This window comes from Seriola lalandi, unplaced genomic scaffold (genome assembly GCF_002814215.2).
Source record: "Seriola lalandi dorsalis isolate HSWRI2012SDOR001 ecotype SW California unplaced genomic scaffold, Sedor1 jcf7180002054981, whole genome shotgun sequence".
NCBI lineage: Eukaryota > Metazoa > Chordata > Actinopteri > Carangiformes > Carangidae > Seriola > Seriola lalandi.
Window position 1 is genome coordinate 612499 of NW_019525661.1, and position 19433 is coordinate 631931.

At 40.2% G+C, this 19433-nt stretch overlaps 1 protein-coding gene and 5 non-coding genes across 7 annotated transcripts in view; 1 reads left to right on the forward strand and 5 right to left on the reverse strand.

Moving 5' to 3' along the window:
• LOC111648350 (choline transporter-like protein 5-A) overlaps positions 1-9022 on the forward strand; it is a 37777-nt gene extending 28755 nt beyond the window's left edge. The window contains exons 15-22 of one of the 2 annotated variants that reach the window (XM_023398213.2): positions 642-910; positions 1021-1115; positions 2323-2426; positions 2532-2605; positions 3840-3910; positions 4108-4196; positions 4635-4719; positions 8778-9022. In XM_023398213.2, coding sequence (XP_023253981.1) covers positions 642-910; positions 1021-1115; positions 2323-2426; positions 2532-2605; positions 3840-3910; positions 4108-4196; positions 4635-4719; positions 8778-8920 — 930 coding nt within the window. In that variant the 3' untranslated portion in view covers positions 8921-9022. Of the gene's footprint in view, positions 1-641; positions 911-1020; positions 1116-2322; positions 2427-2531; positions 2606-3839; positions 3911-4107; positions 4197-4634; positions 4720-6600; positions 7783-8777 lie in introns of those variants that run through there. The other variant, XM_087171803.1, reaches the window with a different exon arrangement.
• Positions 9023-14824: 5802 nt separating this feature from the next.
• On the reverse strand, positions 14825-14896 carry trnad-guc (transfer RNA aspartic acid (anticodon GUC)). The gene has a single exon. It is a non-coding gene; the product is annotated as a tRNA-Asp (tRNA).
• Positions 14897-17100: 2204 nt separating this feature from the next.
• Positions 17101-17171, reverse strand: trnag-gcc (transfer RNA glycine (anticodon GCC)). Its single transcript has one exon. It is a non-coding gene; the product is annotated as a tRNA-Gly (tRNA).
• Positions 17172-18241: 1070 nt separating this feature from the next.
• trnad-guc (transfer RNA aspartic acid (anticodon GUC)) lies at positions 18242-18313 on the reverse strand. The gene has a single exon. It is a non-coding gene; the product is annotated as a tRNA-Asp (tRNA).
• Positions 18314-18705: 392 nt separating this feature from the next.
• On the reverse strand, positions 18706-18777 carry trnad-guc (transfer RNA aspartic acid (anticodon GUC)). Its single transcript has one exon. It is a non-coding gene; the product is annotated as a tRNA-Asp (tRNA).
• A 209-nt stretch (positions 18778-18986) lies between these two features.
• On the reverse strand, positions 18987-19057 carry trnag-gcc (transfer RNA glycine (anticodon GCC)). The gene has a single exon. It is a non-coding gene; the product is annotated as a tRNA-Gly (tRNA).
• Between the last annotated feature and the right edge of the window lie 376 nt (positions 19058-19433).

The window sequence follows — 19433 nt, forward strand, 5'->3', positions numbered from 1 at the left end:
CTGGAGGCTGTAAAGGTGAACTGGTGAGTAGATCAGTTTTCATCTTCAACGTGATGATGATGTTTAACGTCCCTGACGACCTCTGTAGTCTCATTTACACACTTGTTAGCAACCGGCCTTTTTTAACAGACGTGAAAGCTTCAAGAAATCAGGACTGGAGTATTTACTGAAGGTCCTGGGTTTTAGGCTCATTCCTTCAGCAGTGTATAATAAAATACTTAGTAGTTAGAGAATTTCCTCATTTATTAGTTGATTCAACAAAACATCAATCTGTATCTCTACCATCCACAGTTTACTAAAGACATAAAATACACAAAATACCCCAAAAATAATAAATAAATAAAAATTCAGAAATGTGTCACCTCACGTCAGGAAAAAAAAATGTAGATAAAAGTATTAGGATTGTTCTGTTTCTAAAACCAAAATTTTACTAACTGACATTAGTTTATTATTCTAACTGACATAACCAATATATCTTAAATATATACCTGTATATATTGTGCAACCCTTCACATTAACATAACACACAACCTCATTTATTAATGTATCATTTATATTTTGTGTAGACTGAGATTCATGTTGCACAAACTGCTCAAACCTGCTCAAAGATGTAATGACTGTCTCTCTGTTCTCTCCCTCAGACCTTCAACAGAACCAACATCTCCAGCTCGGCGTTGTGTCTGGGGTCTCAGTGTCTGTTTGGCTTCTATGGTGGGGAGACGCCCTACCACCGCCACCTCTTCCTGTTGCAGCTCTCCAACCTACTGGTCTTCCTTTGGTTGGTCAACTTCAGCTTGGCCCTGGAGCAGTGCACCCTGGCTGGGACGTTTGCTAGCTACTACTGGGCCAGGAGGAAGCCTCGGGATATCCCACCATGTCCTCTTTTCTCATCCTTCAGCAGGACCATCAGGTCAGGAGATACTCTGAGGACCGAATCTGAGATCCTGTTTTGTCTTTTATCCAAAGTTGGAAATATACAACAGAGAGGCTTGTACTTGAGCTCTTCCTCTGTCTCTGCAGGTATCACACAGGGTCTTTGGCCTTTGGAGCTCTGATTCTTTCAGTTGTCCAACTTCTGCGGATCATACTGGAGTACCTGGAGCAGAAACTAAGAGGTTTACATACACACAAACACTATCACACAGTTCCTCCTTACTTCCTTACTACTATCACTACACTGAGGCCAGTTCTATGAAGCAAGTTCAACAAATCCAGGATAACTTTTAGTTATCTGGCTTCACTGAACCTAACATTGTCCGCCCTGATAACCTGTGCTATGAAGCAGGTTATCAACTGGCTCAGTTAACCCTGGGTTTACCTGTCCGGTTACAAGCTGGTTCATGTGAAAGAGGCAGAGTTATTCATTATAAGCAACATCGTCTGAACCATGAATAAAGTAGCTAATATGATATGAGAAGACACACTGATACTTGCCTGTAAACTCATCAATGTCAAAAAGAGATATTCAACAAGATGAAATATAAACAATATGATCACGACTGGAAGAAAAAGGAAACAGAAGAAATTATTTTTAATCATTAAGGTCAGATTAAGGATATATTGTGAACAGGTGCATGAATTTTCATGAAGTTTCTTACTCAGTATTTTCACTCTTTTGTCTGATGAAGAACAAACTGTTCTGATCATGAAGCAGATAAAACAGTTAAAGTTAATGTCAGACTGTTTCTGCTGCAGAGAGGAGAGAAAGAAAAGAGGAGAGGAGTAGTTCCTGTCTGATGAGTCAGACTGACTGAAATGTTTATTTATAATCATGGAAACAGTGAACAGTGTTTGGATCATTGTTGGTTTAGTTGCAATTTCTCTTCATGTTGTTCTGAACTGCAGTGATGAAGAAGAGAGTAAAAGCTTCATCACTGTCAGGAATCCTGTTGATTAAAGAGTCTGTGTTCAGGTCAAATGAAGCTACAATAGTTATAATGGAATTATTTAATGATAAACTCTCCTCTGTTTGTTAGATGCTCTGTTTTAAAACCAGAGTGACACATGGAAAGACTCAAACGGCAAAACATCCATTGATCTATACAAATAACTACTGATAATTATTATCTGTCACTTTATTGTAAGTCTAACTCTTTTGTACCTGTCGGGATCCTGTAGGAATGATGACTCTGTTTTTTCCAGTGATGTGATTGGTCAGTAGTTTGGCTGTTGACAGGTTTTGATCGGATCCAAAGCAGGTTAGGAGTTTAGCGCAAGTTACCACGGTGTTACCCCGGTAACAAGTGAAGAATCTTCAAGAGTTAAACCTGAAGTTACCTGGATAACCTCAGATCTCTGATCCTGTACATGTTTGTCCTGTAGGTGTTGACAACAGTGTGTCCAGGTTCATACTGTGCTGTCTGAAATGCTGTTTCTGGTGTTTGGAGAAGTTCTTACGCTACATGAACCATAACGCCTACATCATGGTGAGCTGCTTTAATGTGCTCCTTTTGAAGTGTGAGTAGTTTGCCTACTTGCTATGGACGGTCCTAGGTTGTTGTGATAGCTGTGTGTTGTCTCTTCTGCACCAGGTGGCGATCTATGGTAAGAACTTCTGCACCTCAGCCAGAGAAGCCTTCTGCCTGCTGATGAGAAACGTAGTCAGGTGAGGAGGATCAGTGTTTCAGTGCCCCACTCATTCTCTCCGGACAGATCCGTGTCCTGGGTTTTTGTGTGGATATATTTTTGTGCTATTAGCTATTACTGAAATGAAACAGGGCCCGCCCTCCACAGGTCCCAACTGACACACAAGAATTTAATATTTCACCCACTTTTTAAAAAAAATAATATATTTACACTTATTGGAAAGAAGACAGTGAAACCAATAATAGAAAGAGTAAAACAATCAAATTACTACTTGGTGATGATAACGCCAACACGTGAACCCATGGGCTCTCTCTCACCTCACACTGATGGTGCACAGTGGTCTCTCTCCCTCATCTGATGCTAACACCGGGGTGTCTCCCTCATAATGTAGTCTGTAGGCCTGATTTATACTCGCCAGCCTTGCTGTTGTCTTCTAAATCTTCCTGACTGACTCTGTGTGTCTAACATTTCACAGGAAGTTATGTTAAAGTGCCTGTTAACATATATTTTTTGTTGGAGTCTGCATGTTTATTCATGAAATATTCTGTATTATTGTTTTGTGGAGCCTATTTTTTTGTTTGTATATTTAAACAAACCTTTTGTATCATATCACAAAAACAAATTCTGATGTAAAAACCTAATAAAGTAAAAAATATGTATTTTTCTGATTCTGAGAAAAACTTCAGCATATATAGGCCACCTGACTTCATATGGATAACTTATATAAAATGGTATCTTGGAGAAATAACTTAAACAAAATTAACCGCTTATCTTGCCAACACTGTTGGTAGCTGTCTGAACCACCAACCGACCAGTTGACAGGCTGACAGGATTTACCTCCAAATATACCTATACATGTTAACCTGGGAGTTTGACAGTAAATTCAACAGAGTTTTGTTTATTGTGCTGTTTTTGGGCACGACTTTGGTATTTGAGTCTCATTTTCAAAGTGATTTCAGACTGTGGGGATGTCACTGATTTGTACTGAGTTCAATTTGCCGACCAATGTATCAATCGGACCAAAAGTCTCTGATGATGAACTATTAACCAGTGAAGTTTTTTTTTTTTAATATTTGTTTTATTTTTATGCCAATATCATAATGTACACCCTACTGTATGTAACTGTAATTTTTTTTTAAATAATAAAAACTTTTAAAAAATTCTTATGATAATAGTTGCAGCACCTTCTCTGGCTGAGAATACTCTGGTACTGTGTTTCGAACATGCTGAGCTTTCTGACTCTGTCTCTACAGGGTTGCAGTTCTGGACAGAGTGACAGACTTTCTGTTGTTTCTGGGCAAAGTGCTGATAGCAGGAGGAGTTGGTGAGTTACAATACAAGGTGGAAGTCTGAACACCGGGTGTGTTTATGATCCACATCACAATTTCCAATGATGATGTTTTACCTGCAACTCATTTTGATACATTTCTTTTTGCATAAAGTTATGACTCACAGTGTAATGATCAGCAATACAGTGGTTCATTCTGTGTGTGTGTGTGTGTGTGTGTGTGTGTGTTTCAGGCGTGTTTGCGTTCTTCTTCTTCACTAAGAAGATCCCTGTCATCCAGGAGGAAGTGCCTAATCTCAACTACTACTGGGTCCCCATGCTGGTCAGACTCACACACAAAAGTTTAACATCTCAGTACTGTCCACCCCAAATATGCCATGCGATATTCGTGATTTTTCTATATTATTTTTGATATTATGAAAAATATCACATGTGGAGGAAAATATTGTAATATTCAATATTATCAAATATCAATCCGAGCCTTTAGGTACCTGGTATATAGAGACACGCCCTCAATCTGCACAACATCTACTTTTGTCCAGTAATCCACAGGAATATAAATTATATACCAACAAGCAGATGGAAATACAAGGAAAGACATAAAATATATACAATTTATACAGAATATTTTTAAGACACATTCATAAAAACAACACTTACTGTTTGAGTCACATTGATTATGTCTCAGGTTTCTTGTCATCTGTGATCAGATCTGCAGATCCTGCTGCAGTTTGTCTAACTTCTATGTTTCTCACTTCAGACTGTGGTGATAGGTGCCTACCTGATCGCACATGGTTTCTTCAGCGTCTATGCCATGTGTGTCGACACGCTCTTCCTCTGTTTCTGTAAGTACAATACCGTCATTATTGCCTTTGGTACAGTACAGTACAGTACAGTACTGTTTTCTCAGATAAATCAGGACATGTAGATTGAAGCACTGAAAACAAACTGGTTTAACAGGCCCCAATGGTCATAATATGGTCAGTAGTACATTATTAAGTTTTAAATAATTTGTTAAAATAAAATAAGGTAACGTAAAGGTTTTTAGTGTTCACTTGGTAAAGAATGATAATATTCTTAACATGAGAAGGTGAACTGAAATCAATATCTAGCAGCAATTTCAGATATGCAAGTGTACAAGCAACTATTTGAGGTTCTTAATATTAAGCCTCAATCAATTTGATGTTTCTCACTTCCATTCCTTCAGATAACGATGCACAGGTGGTTTATACATATCAGGAGAATCAGTCCATTTATATTTTGCAGTGTCAGTGGTGGCTCCATCTAGTATTTTTTCAGTATCAAAAATAATCCAGTGATTGCTGTCTGCACATCCATGATGGCACTGACAACACATTACTCCACATTGCTAACACTCAACATGGTAGATTGGCACTGTCTTCTGTCCCTTTATATATTGATTTACTGGAACCTGTGGACAAACAGGCTAAACATACAATTTCAAACTGTGTCTCAGTTTTTCATTAAAACTATCTTAGATAATGTATAGTACCTCTGATGAGCCCACTGGCATTTCTGAGTAGGTTAATTTATCCTGAAAATAACAATGGGTTTAAATGGGTTAACTCAAGGTATTGTTAGGGCAGCCTTTCTCAAAGTGTGGTCCCCCCTTGTTGTCCGTGAGTAAACTAGTTAAAATATCAGATTTTATTGTTTTATTTAGTGTTTCTCAAACTGTCTGTGAGTGACCACAAAGCCTACTACAGAGTATTGTATGTGTGTTGTTGTCAATATTAAAACAACTCATATGTATGGCCTATATGAATTGGCTGTTTAACAATGTTGTTGGACTTTTGTTGTTGGACTGTTGAACCGACTGCTTTGCGACACTGTCTACTCACGTAGCTATGACAGTCAAATATGATCAGCATGACATTTGAAAGGAAATGTGGATGAAGCTAACAGTTATCCTGCCCTTGGATTGTGCTAAATTTCAGTTATAAGCAGCTTATTAACTATAAAACACGGACAATGGACAAGATCATGGACCGGAGGATTAAGACCGTGTCAATTATCAGTAAATCAAATGAAACCTCCAACATAACAGACACAACAGGCAAGTGTTAAATGTTGAGTTTTAATAGTAATGTACTCACCACAACTGAGACTGGTGGTGCATTTGATGACACCCGGCCAGTGTTTGATTGTGCGTGATAATTCTGAGGCTACATTAATAGCAACACCTGTTGCTGTGCAGTGTGTGAGCCGCAGCGTTTGTGGATAAATCCAAACTCCGTCCATACGCATTGGGTGGTCTGTGAGTTTTATTTTAGTGATTAAGTTGTCCTTAATCTGAAAAGGTTTGAGAAACACTGTGTTAGAGCTTTGGATAAATTCATCCATCCAGTAGCATGTATTAATGTGCCTTGAATTTTCTTTTCTAAATCTTTGTTACACATTTTCCTCTTATGATAAGGTTGGATGTTTCAACTGAGTTAAGTCTGTTTCAGCAAGTCACAAATTTAAAAAAGAATTTCAAATGGCTGCACTGATTTGAGTTTGACTCTTTTAGTTGTGGCTATTAAACACTAATCTCTTCTTGTCTTTTTCTCTTCATTCATAATCACCCTGTCGTCCTGCTGTACCACTTCCCATCCTTATAATGACCATTACTCTGACTTCCTCCTTTTCCTTCGGTCCATCCATACCTGCTTTTCCTCCCATGCTTCCCCTTCTTCCATCCACCCGTTTATCCGGCCAACCAGGTGATGACTTGGAGAGGAATGATGGTAGTTCAGAAAAACCTTTCCTCATGTCTCCAGAGCTGCACAGAATTCTGGGAAAATCCAGTCATTTGCAGTGATAGCCTGGCCTCCTGTGCCCTCCACTCCATCAGCAGCGAGTCTGCCCAGTCTTCTGGTCATCAATTTGGAAGGACACACAACCCTGAATTGACATCACCTGACCAAATCGAAGAGCTAGCCAAGTCCTAACACTGACAAATAAAGTACTGGATGGTTTTGGGTCAAATCTTTTCTTGGAGACCCTGGAAGTTTGTTTTTTTTTTAATTTCTGCAAAGCTCAACCTCAAAATGGCTGGTCTAAACATGTGTCAAGACACAGGAGATAATTCCTCATGAAATCTAAATTTGAAGGACCCAGCAAGTGCCATCATGTCATAAGGAAACAATAGTAAAATCAGAATCGGAGGAATTTTCAAAACTTAATGAATTAAGTCAAAAATAGAAGAAACATAACTAAAACAAAATGAAATGTACCTTAAAATGAGGCAGCTGCTTGATCCAGGACTAAGTTTTTGCCAGACTATTTTTTTTCGTCTGGAGCCTCTGCAGTGTCAGTGATTAATGAACTGATTGAGGAGGTTTATGACACTGTGCCATTCTTGGTCAGACAGGGTCCTTGAAAGTAACGTTTTTGTTTTGTATTTAGATTCAGTGTGTGTTTGAAACTTTTGTTTCTACTTTTATGAATGCTCATAAAGTGTTTTGTAAAAACTTCAAAGTGTGTGAAAATCAATTTAAGTGGAAACAAGTGTGGACACAAACATTTTGCTCCTCCACCTTAAAGTGATAGTTCAGGTTATTTGATGTGGGGTTGTGTGAGGTTCTTATAGTCAGTGTATTACCTGCAGTAGATTCAGATCAGGACGCTCTCCGTTTAGAAAAGCAGCAGGAGCACCGTCACAGAAGCTGACTGATGTACTGCTGTGGACGGGGCCATCTGCAAAAACGTCTTTTAGCCACTTGAAAAAATGCCTACAGAATAAAGCTAAAATCAGTTTAAGTGTTTGTTGTATTGAAAATAATGAATATTTTTACCGCTTTATCTTGCCATCAAACAGCCCTTTCCTTTGGAACTTGTTAATTACTCTGCAGAGTCTGTTTGAGTCAGACAGAGCTAGGCGTAGGTGCAATTGTGTGTAAGAATACAGAGTATTTTTCAAAATGACTAAAAACACGTTTTCCCAGATGCTCCCGGCTGCTTCTCTAAACCGGGGGGGGGGAGCTGATCTGAATCCACTGCAGGTAATACACTGACCATAGATGAGTACCTCTCACAACCCCATGTCAAATAACCCAAACTATTACTGTAAGACAGTAAAATGTATAGCTGGAAGTTTGACGACCACAAATGGACAAACAGCACTGTAAATTCATGCCTGTTTCCAACCAATAACCACAGTCACAAAGTCACTAACGGTAAGTCTTCACTTTTGTCACACAAAAGTGAAGACTTACCGTTAGTATCCGGTATTTGGATAAGAAGGAGAAACTAGCACTTACAATTTAATCAGTATACAGTATAAGGACATCTATATATCTCTGGATATGACAGAAGTTGAGCAAATAATGCTTAAGAGATGGATTTAAACAGACGACTCATATCTTTATTATGTGGCCATGTTTCACCGCAGCAACTGGGTTTCAGTCACTGTGGGTTAAAAATGTTTTTCTTTCTCTCTGTAAAATCAAGGTTCATGTACTGAAACACAGCGGGTATCCTCCCTGTTCGTTTTTATAAGATCAATTAATTTTTGTATTTGTAATGTGACTTTGTTTTTTGGTAAACAACTGTGAATACCTGCTGTCAGCTGATTGCATCACATGCATGATGATGTCACAGGCCTATGCAGCACACATGACGGTGTTTAATGTGTTGTTCTGTTTTGCAAGTCTGACACTGTCCTTTTTTCCTGTTACTGAGTTGGTAACTCAAATGTCACATGAAAGCTTTTGTGATGAAACCACATAAAAAGGTCAGAGCTCTGCTCAGACTGTGCAACACTGTGTTATTAGTAATGTCCAATAAACCCCCACATCTTCAAATATACTTCCACCTCTCTGTATATACACTCCGACAAAGGTAAAGGAATGTCCCCACGAGTGAATGCATAAATGTGTGTATCTTTCTGATTGTACAGTGCTGGAGCAGGAAATGAACAGTGGCTCGTTGGCTCGTCCTTATCACATCAGCAGCACCCTCAGGAAGACCATTTGTGGACGTCTTAGGAAAGACATGAACAGAAAAAGACTCAAAGCCAAAAGAAAAACTCTTGCCTTTTAAAGAACCTTTTATCATTTTTATTAATGTAAGCAAAGAATGTTCAATACCAGTGTTTTTTGTTTGTTTGCTGAAACAATAAACTACATGCACACTACAGTATAACAGCCTCAATCACTTATCTATGAATAGTATGAATGCAACAACTTCGTTTAAACCAATGACGGAGAGGCCACTGGGAGAAGTGGGAGTTTTCACAATGAGCCACTACATGAATTAGGCTGGTGACTTAATGTGAAAAATGAAAACAGAGTGAGCAAGATGGAGAGAGAAATGTGGCCGTGTTGTGGTGATCGGTCCAGTGGAACAGGCTGCACTCTGGTTCTGTATGGCATCATCTCCCTCATGTCTGTATCCAGCATTAGCGCACTACGTTACAGTCACACAGCTCCACCCCTCCACCTTTATCCGATCTCAAATGTGTCCTCAATGCGTCTTGGGTGTTCACACCTGGACTTAGAACTGTCCACTGGTGATCAGATCACCTGAGATGTTAATACCAGCTCTGAACATGGCCTAAGGACCTAAAGTCCCCAGAGTCTGTGTAATCAGCTCAGATTTACAGGATTTTATGACAGAAGAGCCAGTGAAGAAAAAGCGACTAAAAATCTTATGTCTGACCGCTGTACTGTCTAGTCTGATAATCTCTCTTAATTTTCATTGGTTGCTACTTTGTTGCTGTAGCTGTGGACTGTAAAATAAAAAAGCGTTTCTCATACAGTTTTTCATCATGAACTGCAATAATAAAATCATCATAGAATCTGTAATTTAACCATGTTAATTACAATTAGAACTATAACATTACAAAGTTATATAAATACACAGCTCTATGACTTGAATCAGAGCATAGATCCTCCAGGTCAGATATGACTCCAATTCATGTGAAAGACATGCTTGCTCAATACATTGCATTTTTTCCATACCTCAGATAACTTTGCAGTTGACATAATGCACGATTTGCTTGAAGGTGTAGTGCAGTACGAACTCAAACTTGTCTTTCAATACCTTATCAACCAGAAGTATCTGTCTTTGGAATCATTGTCACAGAGGATCCAAAGTTTCAACTATGGTTATACTGAGAGAAAAACTAGACCAAGTGGGTTGAAAATGGATAAGGCTAGCAAAGATCTTGGACTAAATGCTATTCAGTCATGGTGTCTTGTGAGAAATGTTCCTCTTATTTTTGCTGAAGTAGTGGAAAGAAATAATTGTCACTGGAATCTGCTCTTCCTCTTGATTCAGATTGTGAATATTGTGTTTTCACCGATTGTAACTACTGGTATGACATACTATTTGAAGCACTTGATTAATGACCACCACAAGCTATTTAAATTTTTGTTTTCTCAGAAGAGATCGATTCCAAAGCATCATTTTATGTTGCATTATCCACGCTGTATTCGAAAAATAGATAACTCCTCCATGTATGGTGCATGAGGCTTATCACTGGGAGATTATTGATAGCTTGGTGGGAGGTGAGGTTTTAAGTTCTGTGTTTAATGTAAATGCATACTGTGAAGTGTCAACCACTAATTGGGTGAAGAACTATGGAATGGAGTATCAGATTGGTATGTTTGTTTGTACTGGAACAAATATGGAAATTCCTACTTTCAGAAAACAACATCAACATCATTATATATGATGAGCAAGCTTTCATTTTGACCTGCAGAGTTGATACTCTTTTTTTTGATGATCATTTTAATGCGTTCTGTATTGAGGAGAGAGCTGATTAATTTTCTGTCCTTCCAGTTAAGGACATGATTTATTACAGACCCTATGACAAACAGTTTTCGAATGAGATGTGTGAAAAAACATACATTGTACCACACTGTCATATAGTCTGACCTGTTTTTGCAAAGCCAGTGCTGTGTGTTTTATGTGGTGTGCTTGTTTGAAATACAGGTTGATTCAAACTGCAACTTGTTTAGTTTTTTCTTTGTAAATTCAAGTGGCATGCATTGTTTTTGGGAGTGAAATTAAGGATTATTAATCAATTCCAAGTATTATTTTTTTTAATTAATTATAATTCTAAAAGATTTTGATTGGTTATTATGCTCTCTCTATGTATGCTTGTAAATATAATTAATGTATTTTTGTAAATATGTAAATTGTATGCACATAGTTTGGAATACATTGTCATGCATATGTACATAGTGGTTTCATGTTTACAGTCATTTGTCATTTTCATTCAGCCTTTGTAAAAAGTTATAGCTGACCTTAAATATTCCATATTATTACTTTTCTTTATGAGCAGTCCAAGGTTTTAAGTTTGCGTGAAACACTGCATAAAGTCCTTATCATATTTTTCTAGCTTTTTTTCCTCACACTTTTATTTAATGTCCATAATAACTACTTCACTCATAATTTCCATATTGTAAATATTGCAATTGTCAGTATGTTCGCTTTTAACTTAATATCTCAAATTAAAATTACTTCTATGTTCCAAAAACACTTCTCTAGCAGGTGAGAATCATTTGTAAGTTTCAAGTAGTTTGCTTTCTTATACACATACGGTCTAACTAAGGTAATAACTAATCCTACTTTGACATGTGATACTGAGCTTTCAGAGATTCAGATGTTTTAAACCCTCTCAAAGAGATCATAGATTCTGTGCACTGATAACTCCTGATTGTCCACCAATGTTGTAAAAACAACAAGTTTAAATAAGTCTCAGAGATCCCCAAAACATGTCTTTAATGTTTCTTGCTAAAATATCCACTCCGATCCTATATTTCAGCATGCCTGTAAACCCCTCTTTTTCAACCCTGTTCAGAACAGGCTGTTTCTGTGTCTGTAGATTTAAATGCAAATGAGCTGTGCCTGACCACGCTGTTGGGTCTGAGCTCTACCTCATCAGCTGGACACCAAATATGTTGGATTTCGGTTGTTTATCAATTATTGGCTATCATAAATTAAGAAAATATTAATATTAAAAATATTAATATTAAATAATAACTTTAAATTTAATTAAAGTTAACGGGGCACCAGCCTAAACTAATAGGCAAAATAGCCAATATGGTTTTAGTCTCAATTTATTACCATTAATCTGGAACTCTGATTAACCATTAGCTTACTAACTATAACCAAATTACTGTCATGGTCTCAGCCTGGAAGCTCCAGGGTTTTGTTTTTTTTGACTTTCTCACTTCCTGTTTTATTTTGTAATTGGTTTCCTTGTGTGTCTCAGTGTTTTGCCTCCTGTCTTGGTCCTATTTTTGTGTGGTGATTGTCTGCCCCGCCCTAATGTGTTTCACCTGTGTTCAATCACCCTTACCTCCCTTGTCTATATAGTCTTTGTGCTTCCCTTTGTCTGTGTCGGTTCGTCTGTTGTCTTTCTCTTTAGTTCAAGGTTTGTTCACGTCGTCTGTCCATGTCTGTTATTTTGGTTAATAAACCTATCTGCACCGTCCACCAAGTTTTGGCTGCATTTGGGTCCTACTTACCTCAAAACCCTTGACAATTACCATATCAACAGTAAGTTAAAGTTGAAGGATTGGAATTCTACCAAGTAGAGCAATATTCACACTTGTGCAAGATCAAACCCACCAGTAGTCATACTTAAAGACATTTATTTACAATGGAGCAAAGTAAAACACAATGTCTAATCTAGTATATACAGGTGTGTGTATGTGTGTCTGTAGGTGTATGTGTGTGTGTCTGTGGGGACACAGACAAAGGTAAGATGGCCGATTCAAAGTGGTGACCTGAACAAACATGACAAAGGAGTCTACACAATAGGGCTGGGACGATTATCCGACGTAATCGACGTTGTCGATTATAAAAATTATTCGACGTGGAATTTTAGTTTCGACGCGTCGTGTAAAACCACACAGGGTAAATGTTCATATAACAAAACCGTAACTTTCTAACCATCGTCTTTGGTTTACCCGGATACAAGCGCAGTGCAAGGGCTGGGACAATGCGGTGACGTAATTGAAGTCATTGACTACATGAATGATTTGCGTCCGTGTAAAAAAAAAAAAAAAAGATTTGCGTCTGTGTAATTTGAACAACATGGCGGCGTCTACCAGCAGTATGACGGAGTGTGTGGAGCAACACGCAGCAAAAAAGGCTTGCACACGGTGCTCCAAAGTTTTGGAATACTTTAATCTTCGCAACAACAGTGCGGTAGTCTGCAGACTCTGCAAAGTGCATCTGGCATATCACTCTAGCACGAGAGTCATGCACGAGCACATAAAGAGGAAGCACCCTGGTGCAGTGTGTGTGTGTTGGATGGGGCAAATTGTTATATTAAATGACTAACTGGAAAATAATTGCAATAAAATTACTGTTAGGTTAATAAAAAAAATAATCGTTAGATTAGTCGAATAATCGAAAAAATAATCGCTAGAACAATCGTTTAAAGAATAATCGTTTGGGACAGCCCTACTACACAAGATGGCGGTAAACAAAGAAACTTTTCAAAATGGCCACTGAGACCACCTAGTGTGTGTGGGAGGGAAGGTGTGAGTTTCTTTGTTAGCCTAGCTCATGTAATCTAAAGGTACCAGGTTAGAGGGGGGAAGTTAGCTTCATGCAGGTTCTAGAACTGAGACGTACTGCTATGTGTGTGAACATACGAATACTCGATTAACTGTATGACTAACCACAACCTAAGCAAACATTACAACAACAAGACATCAATCAATAAGTACATTAACAAAGTTAAGACTTATGCTGCTTAGCTATGCTGGGAAAGGTTAGGCCCAGTCAGTTAACGTTACCCAGTCCTTGGAACAAGCAAAGAGGTCCTATCCAGTGTTGGTGTAAAGTCCAGTGAGTTGGGAGGCTTCCTGGTGGAGTAAAGTCCTGTCTGGCTGTGTTGCTTGCTGTTAACTCCTTTGTTCTCCTCACAGAGTTAGCTGTTCCATGCTAACTCTACTACGACTCCTGTTGCTTGTAAAATCAGCTGGCCTTGTGTCATAGCGGCTGATTCTGAAGAGGATTTGGTTCACTCTCAGTTAATCCGAAGCAGGTCGCTGCTGTTGAGGAGAAGAGTGTTTGCAGGCTGCTGTGAGCAGGCCGGCGAGGGAGCTGGTTTTTCAGGTAGCAGAGCTGACCTGGGCTGGGGCCTTGATGCCCTTTGAAGAACCGAGAGGAGAGAGCTGGAGCTTCTCTCCAGAGCAAGCCAAGAAGGGAAGAGAGAGAGAAGAGGGCCAGAGGACTGGTTTTGTTTGGTGACACCCTTGGGGGTCACATGTCACAAGCTGACCCACACTGGCTGGCCAGTAAGGTCCGTGGGGGGAAGGGTCATCCCCAGGTGTGAACGGTGAGGAACTGTGGAGTGTGAGTTCCTTTGTCAAGTGGAGCAAAGAAACATCTGGTATCTTGAATTATGAGTCCCAACAACGTCCCTCTCCGGGAGGTGATGCGGCTTGGGCTTCTGGCACCATGCTGTAATGTCTACAGTGACCGTGACCGGCGACCTGGCGTCAGAAGCGCTTTGGTTCAACCATACGACTTTTGTTCAGAATCTGACCCAGAGGGAGAGGCTGCTAACAGGGAGGGAGGGAGTGGGGTGGTTGGGGGATCCTATTTGGGTTAATTACTCGCGAGTGCGCGGCCTTGAAAGTGACGTCACGTCAGGCACCAGGTGAGAGTCAGAGAAGTGTAGTCGTGAGGAATAAGGCAGCGAATTACCGGAGAAAAGGTAGACTTATTAGCCAACTCAGTGACGCTAACTTGGGTAAACTAATTGATAGCATTAAGCTAATATCTACACGTCATTATGTATTAACTGCTGACTGCATTTTCAGATGAGCTTGTTCAGATACTTCTCTAAGAAGAGAAAGACAACAGACGAAGAAGACGCTAGTCAGGTAGCCTATCATAAGAAAAAACTAATTTCTATGTCCATGCTCTCTGCCCATGCTTTAGAAATCAGTGGGTGGAAAGAACAAAAACTGAAGCCTCCCCGTCGGGGAATCGAACCCCGGTCTCCCGCGTGACAGGCGGGGGTACTCACCACTATACTAACGAGGAGAAGCTGCGCACCCAATGAGCAGCACTGAATATAAAAATGCATCATTGCACATAGGACACTCATAACTGTTTTGTGTTGAAACATAAATAGATTGCGGACTGTCTAAACAGAACCAGGAATCAGTACTGCTACCCAGCCCTGTTTGTTTTCACCTTACCTCTCGGTCAGTTATGTACTTCACTCTGTGAAGTTAACCTATTCACTGGCACTGACATTGGCCTTTCTGGCATTGAAAGGCATAGATTAATGTTACTAATGTTTGTAGCCTATATTCCCTGTAACTCTGCGCTTATCTAGGTATTTCCTACAGGCACTGTGTGTGTAAACATGATATCAACGTTAAAACGGACATCATAAGGCATTACTCTTGATACTAACTTTCACAGCACTAATAAACAAACACAAACACCTATGCTAATCACTGCAAAGCCTAGGTTTAGTCTGAATATTACCTGCTTGACTTTACAGACAGCTATAACACCTTTCAAGTATAATAAGGCAGACTCAGCGGGCGGAACACACACCTAGCTGTGTCACCCACCGGGGGGGGGGGGGGGGGGGGGGGGGTATTTCATGACGACATCAAGGGAAAATCTCCAATTGGCCGGTGTGAGGACTCAGTTTTCAACCGACCATTCATGAGTAATGTGGAACGAAGGCAAGAATGTAGCAAAAGAGATGCGTTTTCAAACGAAAACGTAGTAGTGTGGACGTAGCCTTAGACTGAAACATCAGCAAACTAAATACTGACAGTTTCCAACAAACTCTGTGTTTTAGAGGTGTTGTTCAACCACAAAATTGAACTTAGATACGCTCAAAACAACCACTGGAAGGTTGCATCATAATCATTCATATCATTAAAATAAACAGTTGACTGTTGTACAACCATGTTCGAGCTCAGTGGCATGCCTAGATTACATTAATAAACAATGCATGGATTTGGTCCAGTCTTGAGCCTACAGATTGGCTCCGGAAATCCATAAGTGTGCTATATAGTTTCAGTATAAGTATGGGCAACTGTTTTCATCATGTACATGATGGGGCACTAGTCTTCACTAAAAGTGGCACAAATAATCTTCAAACAGAGCCTCACAAAAGTTATCGCATGGAAAGTGTTTGAAAGCACATTAACTCTTCATTCTTTCATGAAGTTTCAGCCGGTTGTTGCAATTTTTGGGCAGCAGGGGAGCGTGAACAAGCTCACACCCTCCAGAAATCAAACCTTTGTTGCTTTGTTACTAATTAGTAAATGCTGGACATTCTTGTAGCACTGTAGCATAATATCAAAAAATTTGCATAATCGTCAAAAGGATGCAGAAAACCCTTTGATGTAAAGTATTTAGTGTTGCTATTTATGAAGGAATTGTGTTGAATGAATTTTGTTGTCAGTTAACCCAGAGTTAACTGGACTAGTGGATGACCACCAGTTATCCAGGATCACAAATGCTAGGCTCAGTGAAGCAAAGTATCCTAAAGGGAGCCACTAAGTTTCTTGGTTCATGACACAGAAGCAAAAAACATATTAAAAGATGAACTAAAAGCCCTGTCCTAGTTTGAATCCTACCTCACTGGGTACTGCTTCAGCGTGTCATAGGAAGGACAAATGTCCTTATCCTATTCCCTCTCCACTTGAGTGCCCCAAAGATCAGTACTGGGACCTCTGCTGTTTACAATATACACCACCTCCTTGGCTCCAATTGTCTGCTTGCATGTCTTCGTATATCATTACTATGCAGGCGACACCCAACTATACCTTATGTTCCAGCAAAACAATCTCTCTGTCTCTGTATCAGGATTTCAGCTACATGTGTATCTGCATGGATGAAGGAACACCACCTTCAACTAAACTTCTCTAAGGCTGGGCTCCTAGTCACCCTGACAAATCAGTCTCTCCACCACAGTATCAATATCAAAATCACCTCTTCATCTCTCACCCCAACCAAAGACGCAAAAAAACTGGGTGTCATGTTTAAGGACCAGTTATCCTTCTTGGAACGTGCTGCATGTTGCTCTACACAACATCAGAAATGTAAGGCCTTATCTTTTCCAGGCCATGGTTATCTCTCATCTTGACTACTTTAATGGCCTTCTGGCAGGCCTACCATTGTGCACATGTACTTAACTCTGTGAAGTTAAGCTACTCACTGGCACTGTCACTGTAATCTTTGGCATCAAAAGCTTACAGAGTCTGAAAAGATATTGTTGCATTGGCCGGGAATCGAACCCGGGCCTCCCGCGTGGCAGGCGAGAATTCTACCACTGAACCACCAATGCTCCTGCCACTGTGCTCAGTGACACCCTTCCAGATGGTCGGAAATACAGCACAAGGGCACATATCACTTTGCTACTGATCGACCTGCACTGGCTACCCATGGCCGCCTGAATCAAATTCAAGTCACTAATGATGCCCTCAGAGTATCTTCTGGAACAGCACCCATCTACTTGGACCTTCCGACTTGGGCCTTATGCTCCTTCTCGGCTACCGAGTTCCTCAAAGGAATACCATCTGACATTACCATCCCTGCACACAAGGCAATCACTGTCCAGACCGTTCTCATCTGTGGTTTTCACAATGGCGAAAAAAGCTACTGAATGTTATCAGACCGGGGGATCCCTTGATCCCCTTTATTAAATAGATGTAGTGTAGATGTAGATGTAGTGCTTAGTACTTACGCCTACTGCACTGAAGCTTTAGTGATTTTCTTCACTTTTACATCGCTTTGGATAAAAGTTTCTGTCAAATGAGGAAATGCAAATGTTTGTCCGTCACAGCCAATGACAAATTGTGGCAAGATGCTTTTTGCTTTGACAACATCAGCAGTACTACAGACACTTGGAAACTATTTTCCACCTCCAAAACTTTACTTAATCCTCCACCACCCCCCAACAAAACATCTCTGCCATCAGTTGCCAATCCTCTGAACCTCCCAGAGACAACCAGTCTCTGCTAGTTAAGGGCACACCACTCCTGAAACAAGGACCAAATTGCACACATATACATACAAGCTTCCCTGGAGTGACAGGAAAATACATTTAGCGCCCACCTAAAGTGTACTCTCTGTACAGAGAGAAAGTCATGGCCAAGGAGATGAACTGTAGGGAGTTTCAGGCCTCTCCTTCCTATGAGGCAGATAGACAAAGATGGGTGGGGGGAAGCCAAAGATGATTAGCATTGTTCTGTATGCTCTCTGTATGTGTGCTTCTATATTAATGAATGATGCAAGTAACTCTTTTACAGACATAACAGTGAAATACTTGTGAAAGTAAAAATAACTGTGAGCACAATGTGATTTTTATGTCTATGCTCTCTGTCTGTGCTTTACAGTGGGAGGGAAAAAATCACTCTCCCCGTCGGGGAATCGAACCCCGGTCTCCCGCGTGACAGGCGGGGATACTCACCACTATACTAACGAGGAGTGGTTGAGAACCATTCATTAGCTTTCATTATGAATGTAAGCACGGCAGCCCATAACAGTTATATCACTGTGGAGAAATGTTTCATAATTGATCAGTTCTCACTCACTCCCATGTCTCCTTTTACCAACAGCTCTCCAAAATGCTGTGTTATCAGTCAGCTTGTACCAGTCCCCTCTCCAGCAGCAGCATTGTTAATACTTTATTTGTTCCCCCATTATATGTTTATAATGCTTCAAACATGCACACACGGTGCTTTCGTGAGAAACGCTGAATGTAACCACAACTTTCTTTGCTCACCAGAAACAAAATTGTAAGAAAAAACAAATTTCTATGTCCATGCTCTCTGCTTATGCTTTAGACATCAGTGGGTGGAAAGAACAAAAACTGATGCCTCCCCGTCGGGGAATCGAACCCCGGTCTCCCGCGTGACAGGCGGGGATACTCACCACTATACTAACGAGGAGAAGCTGCACACCCACTGAGTGGCATTGAATATAAAAACGCACCATTACCCAGCCCGTAAGGCAGTAACAGTAAGGCATAGAGCAATGTTACTGTTATGGACACACCAAAAAATCCTAGTAGAACCACTGAAAAAGTAATCTTTGGCACCAAAAGCTTTCAGAGTCTGAGACCAAATATGACCAGTTGGCAAAAATAAAAAAGAATCGTTGCATTGGCCGGGAATCGAACCCGGGCCTCCCGCGTGGCAGGCGAGAATTCTACCACTGAACCACCAATGCTTGGTGGTATTACACTAAATAGTCAGAGAGAAAAATACCTAACAATCGTATATATAGTTCAGTGGACAAAAAGGCAAAGACAGTCTGGGAAGTCTGAGAAGTCTGGGAAGACGTTTCACCTCTCATCCAAGAGGCTTCATCAGTTCATGTACGCATCTGACCAGGCTGGGACTGGTCCTACTTTCTGGTGTGGAGACCTGGTGTGCTCCAAGTGTCAACGACAGTCATTTGCATGACTGTCGTTGGTGGAAAGTTGGTTGGTGGAACAACAAACACCAGCAACACATCCTAGACAGAGAGGATAGTTGGTTTGAAAGAGGAGTAAAAGAGGCCATCTATGTAAAAGTAGAGAAACCATCCCTCAACAGGGGAGGAG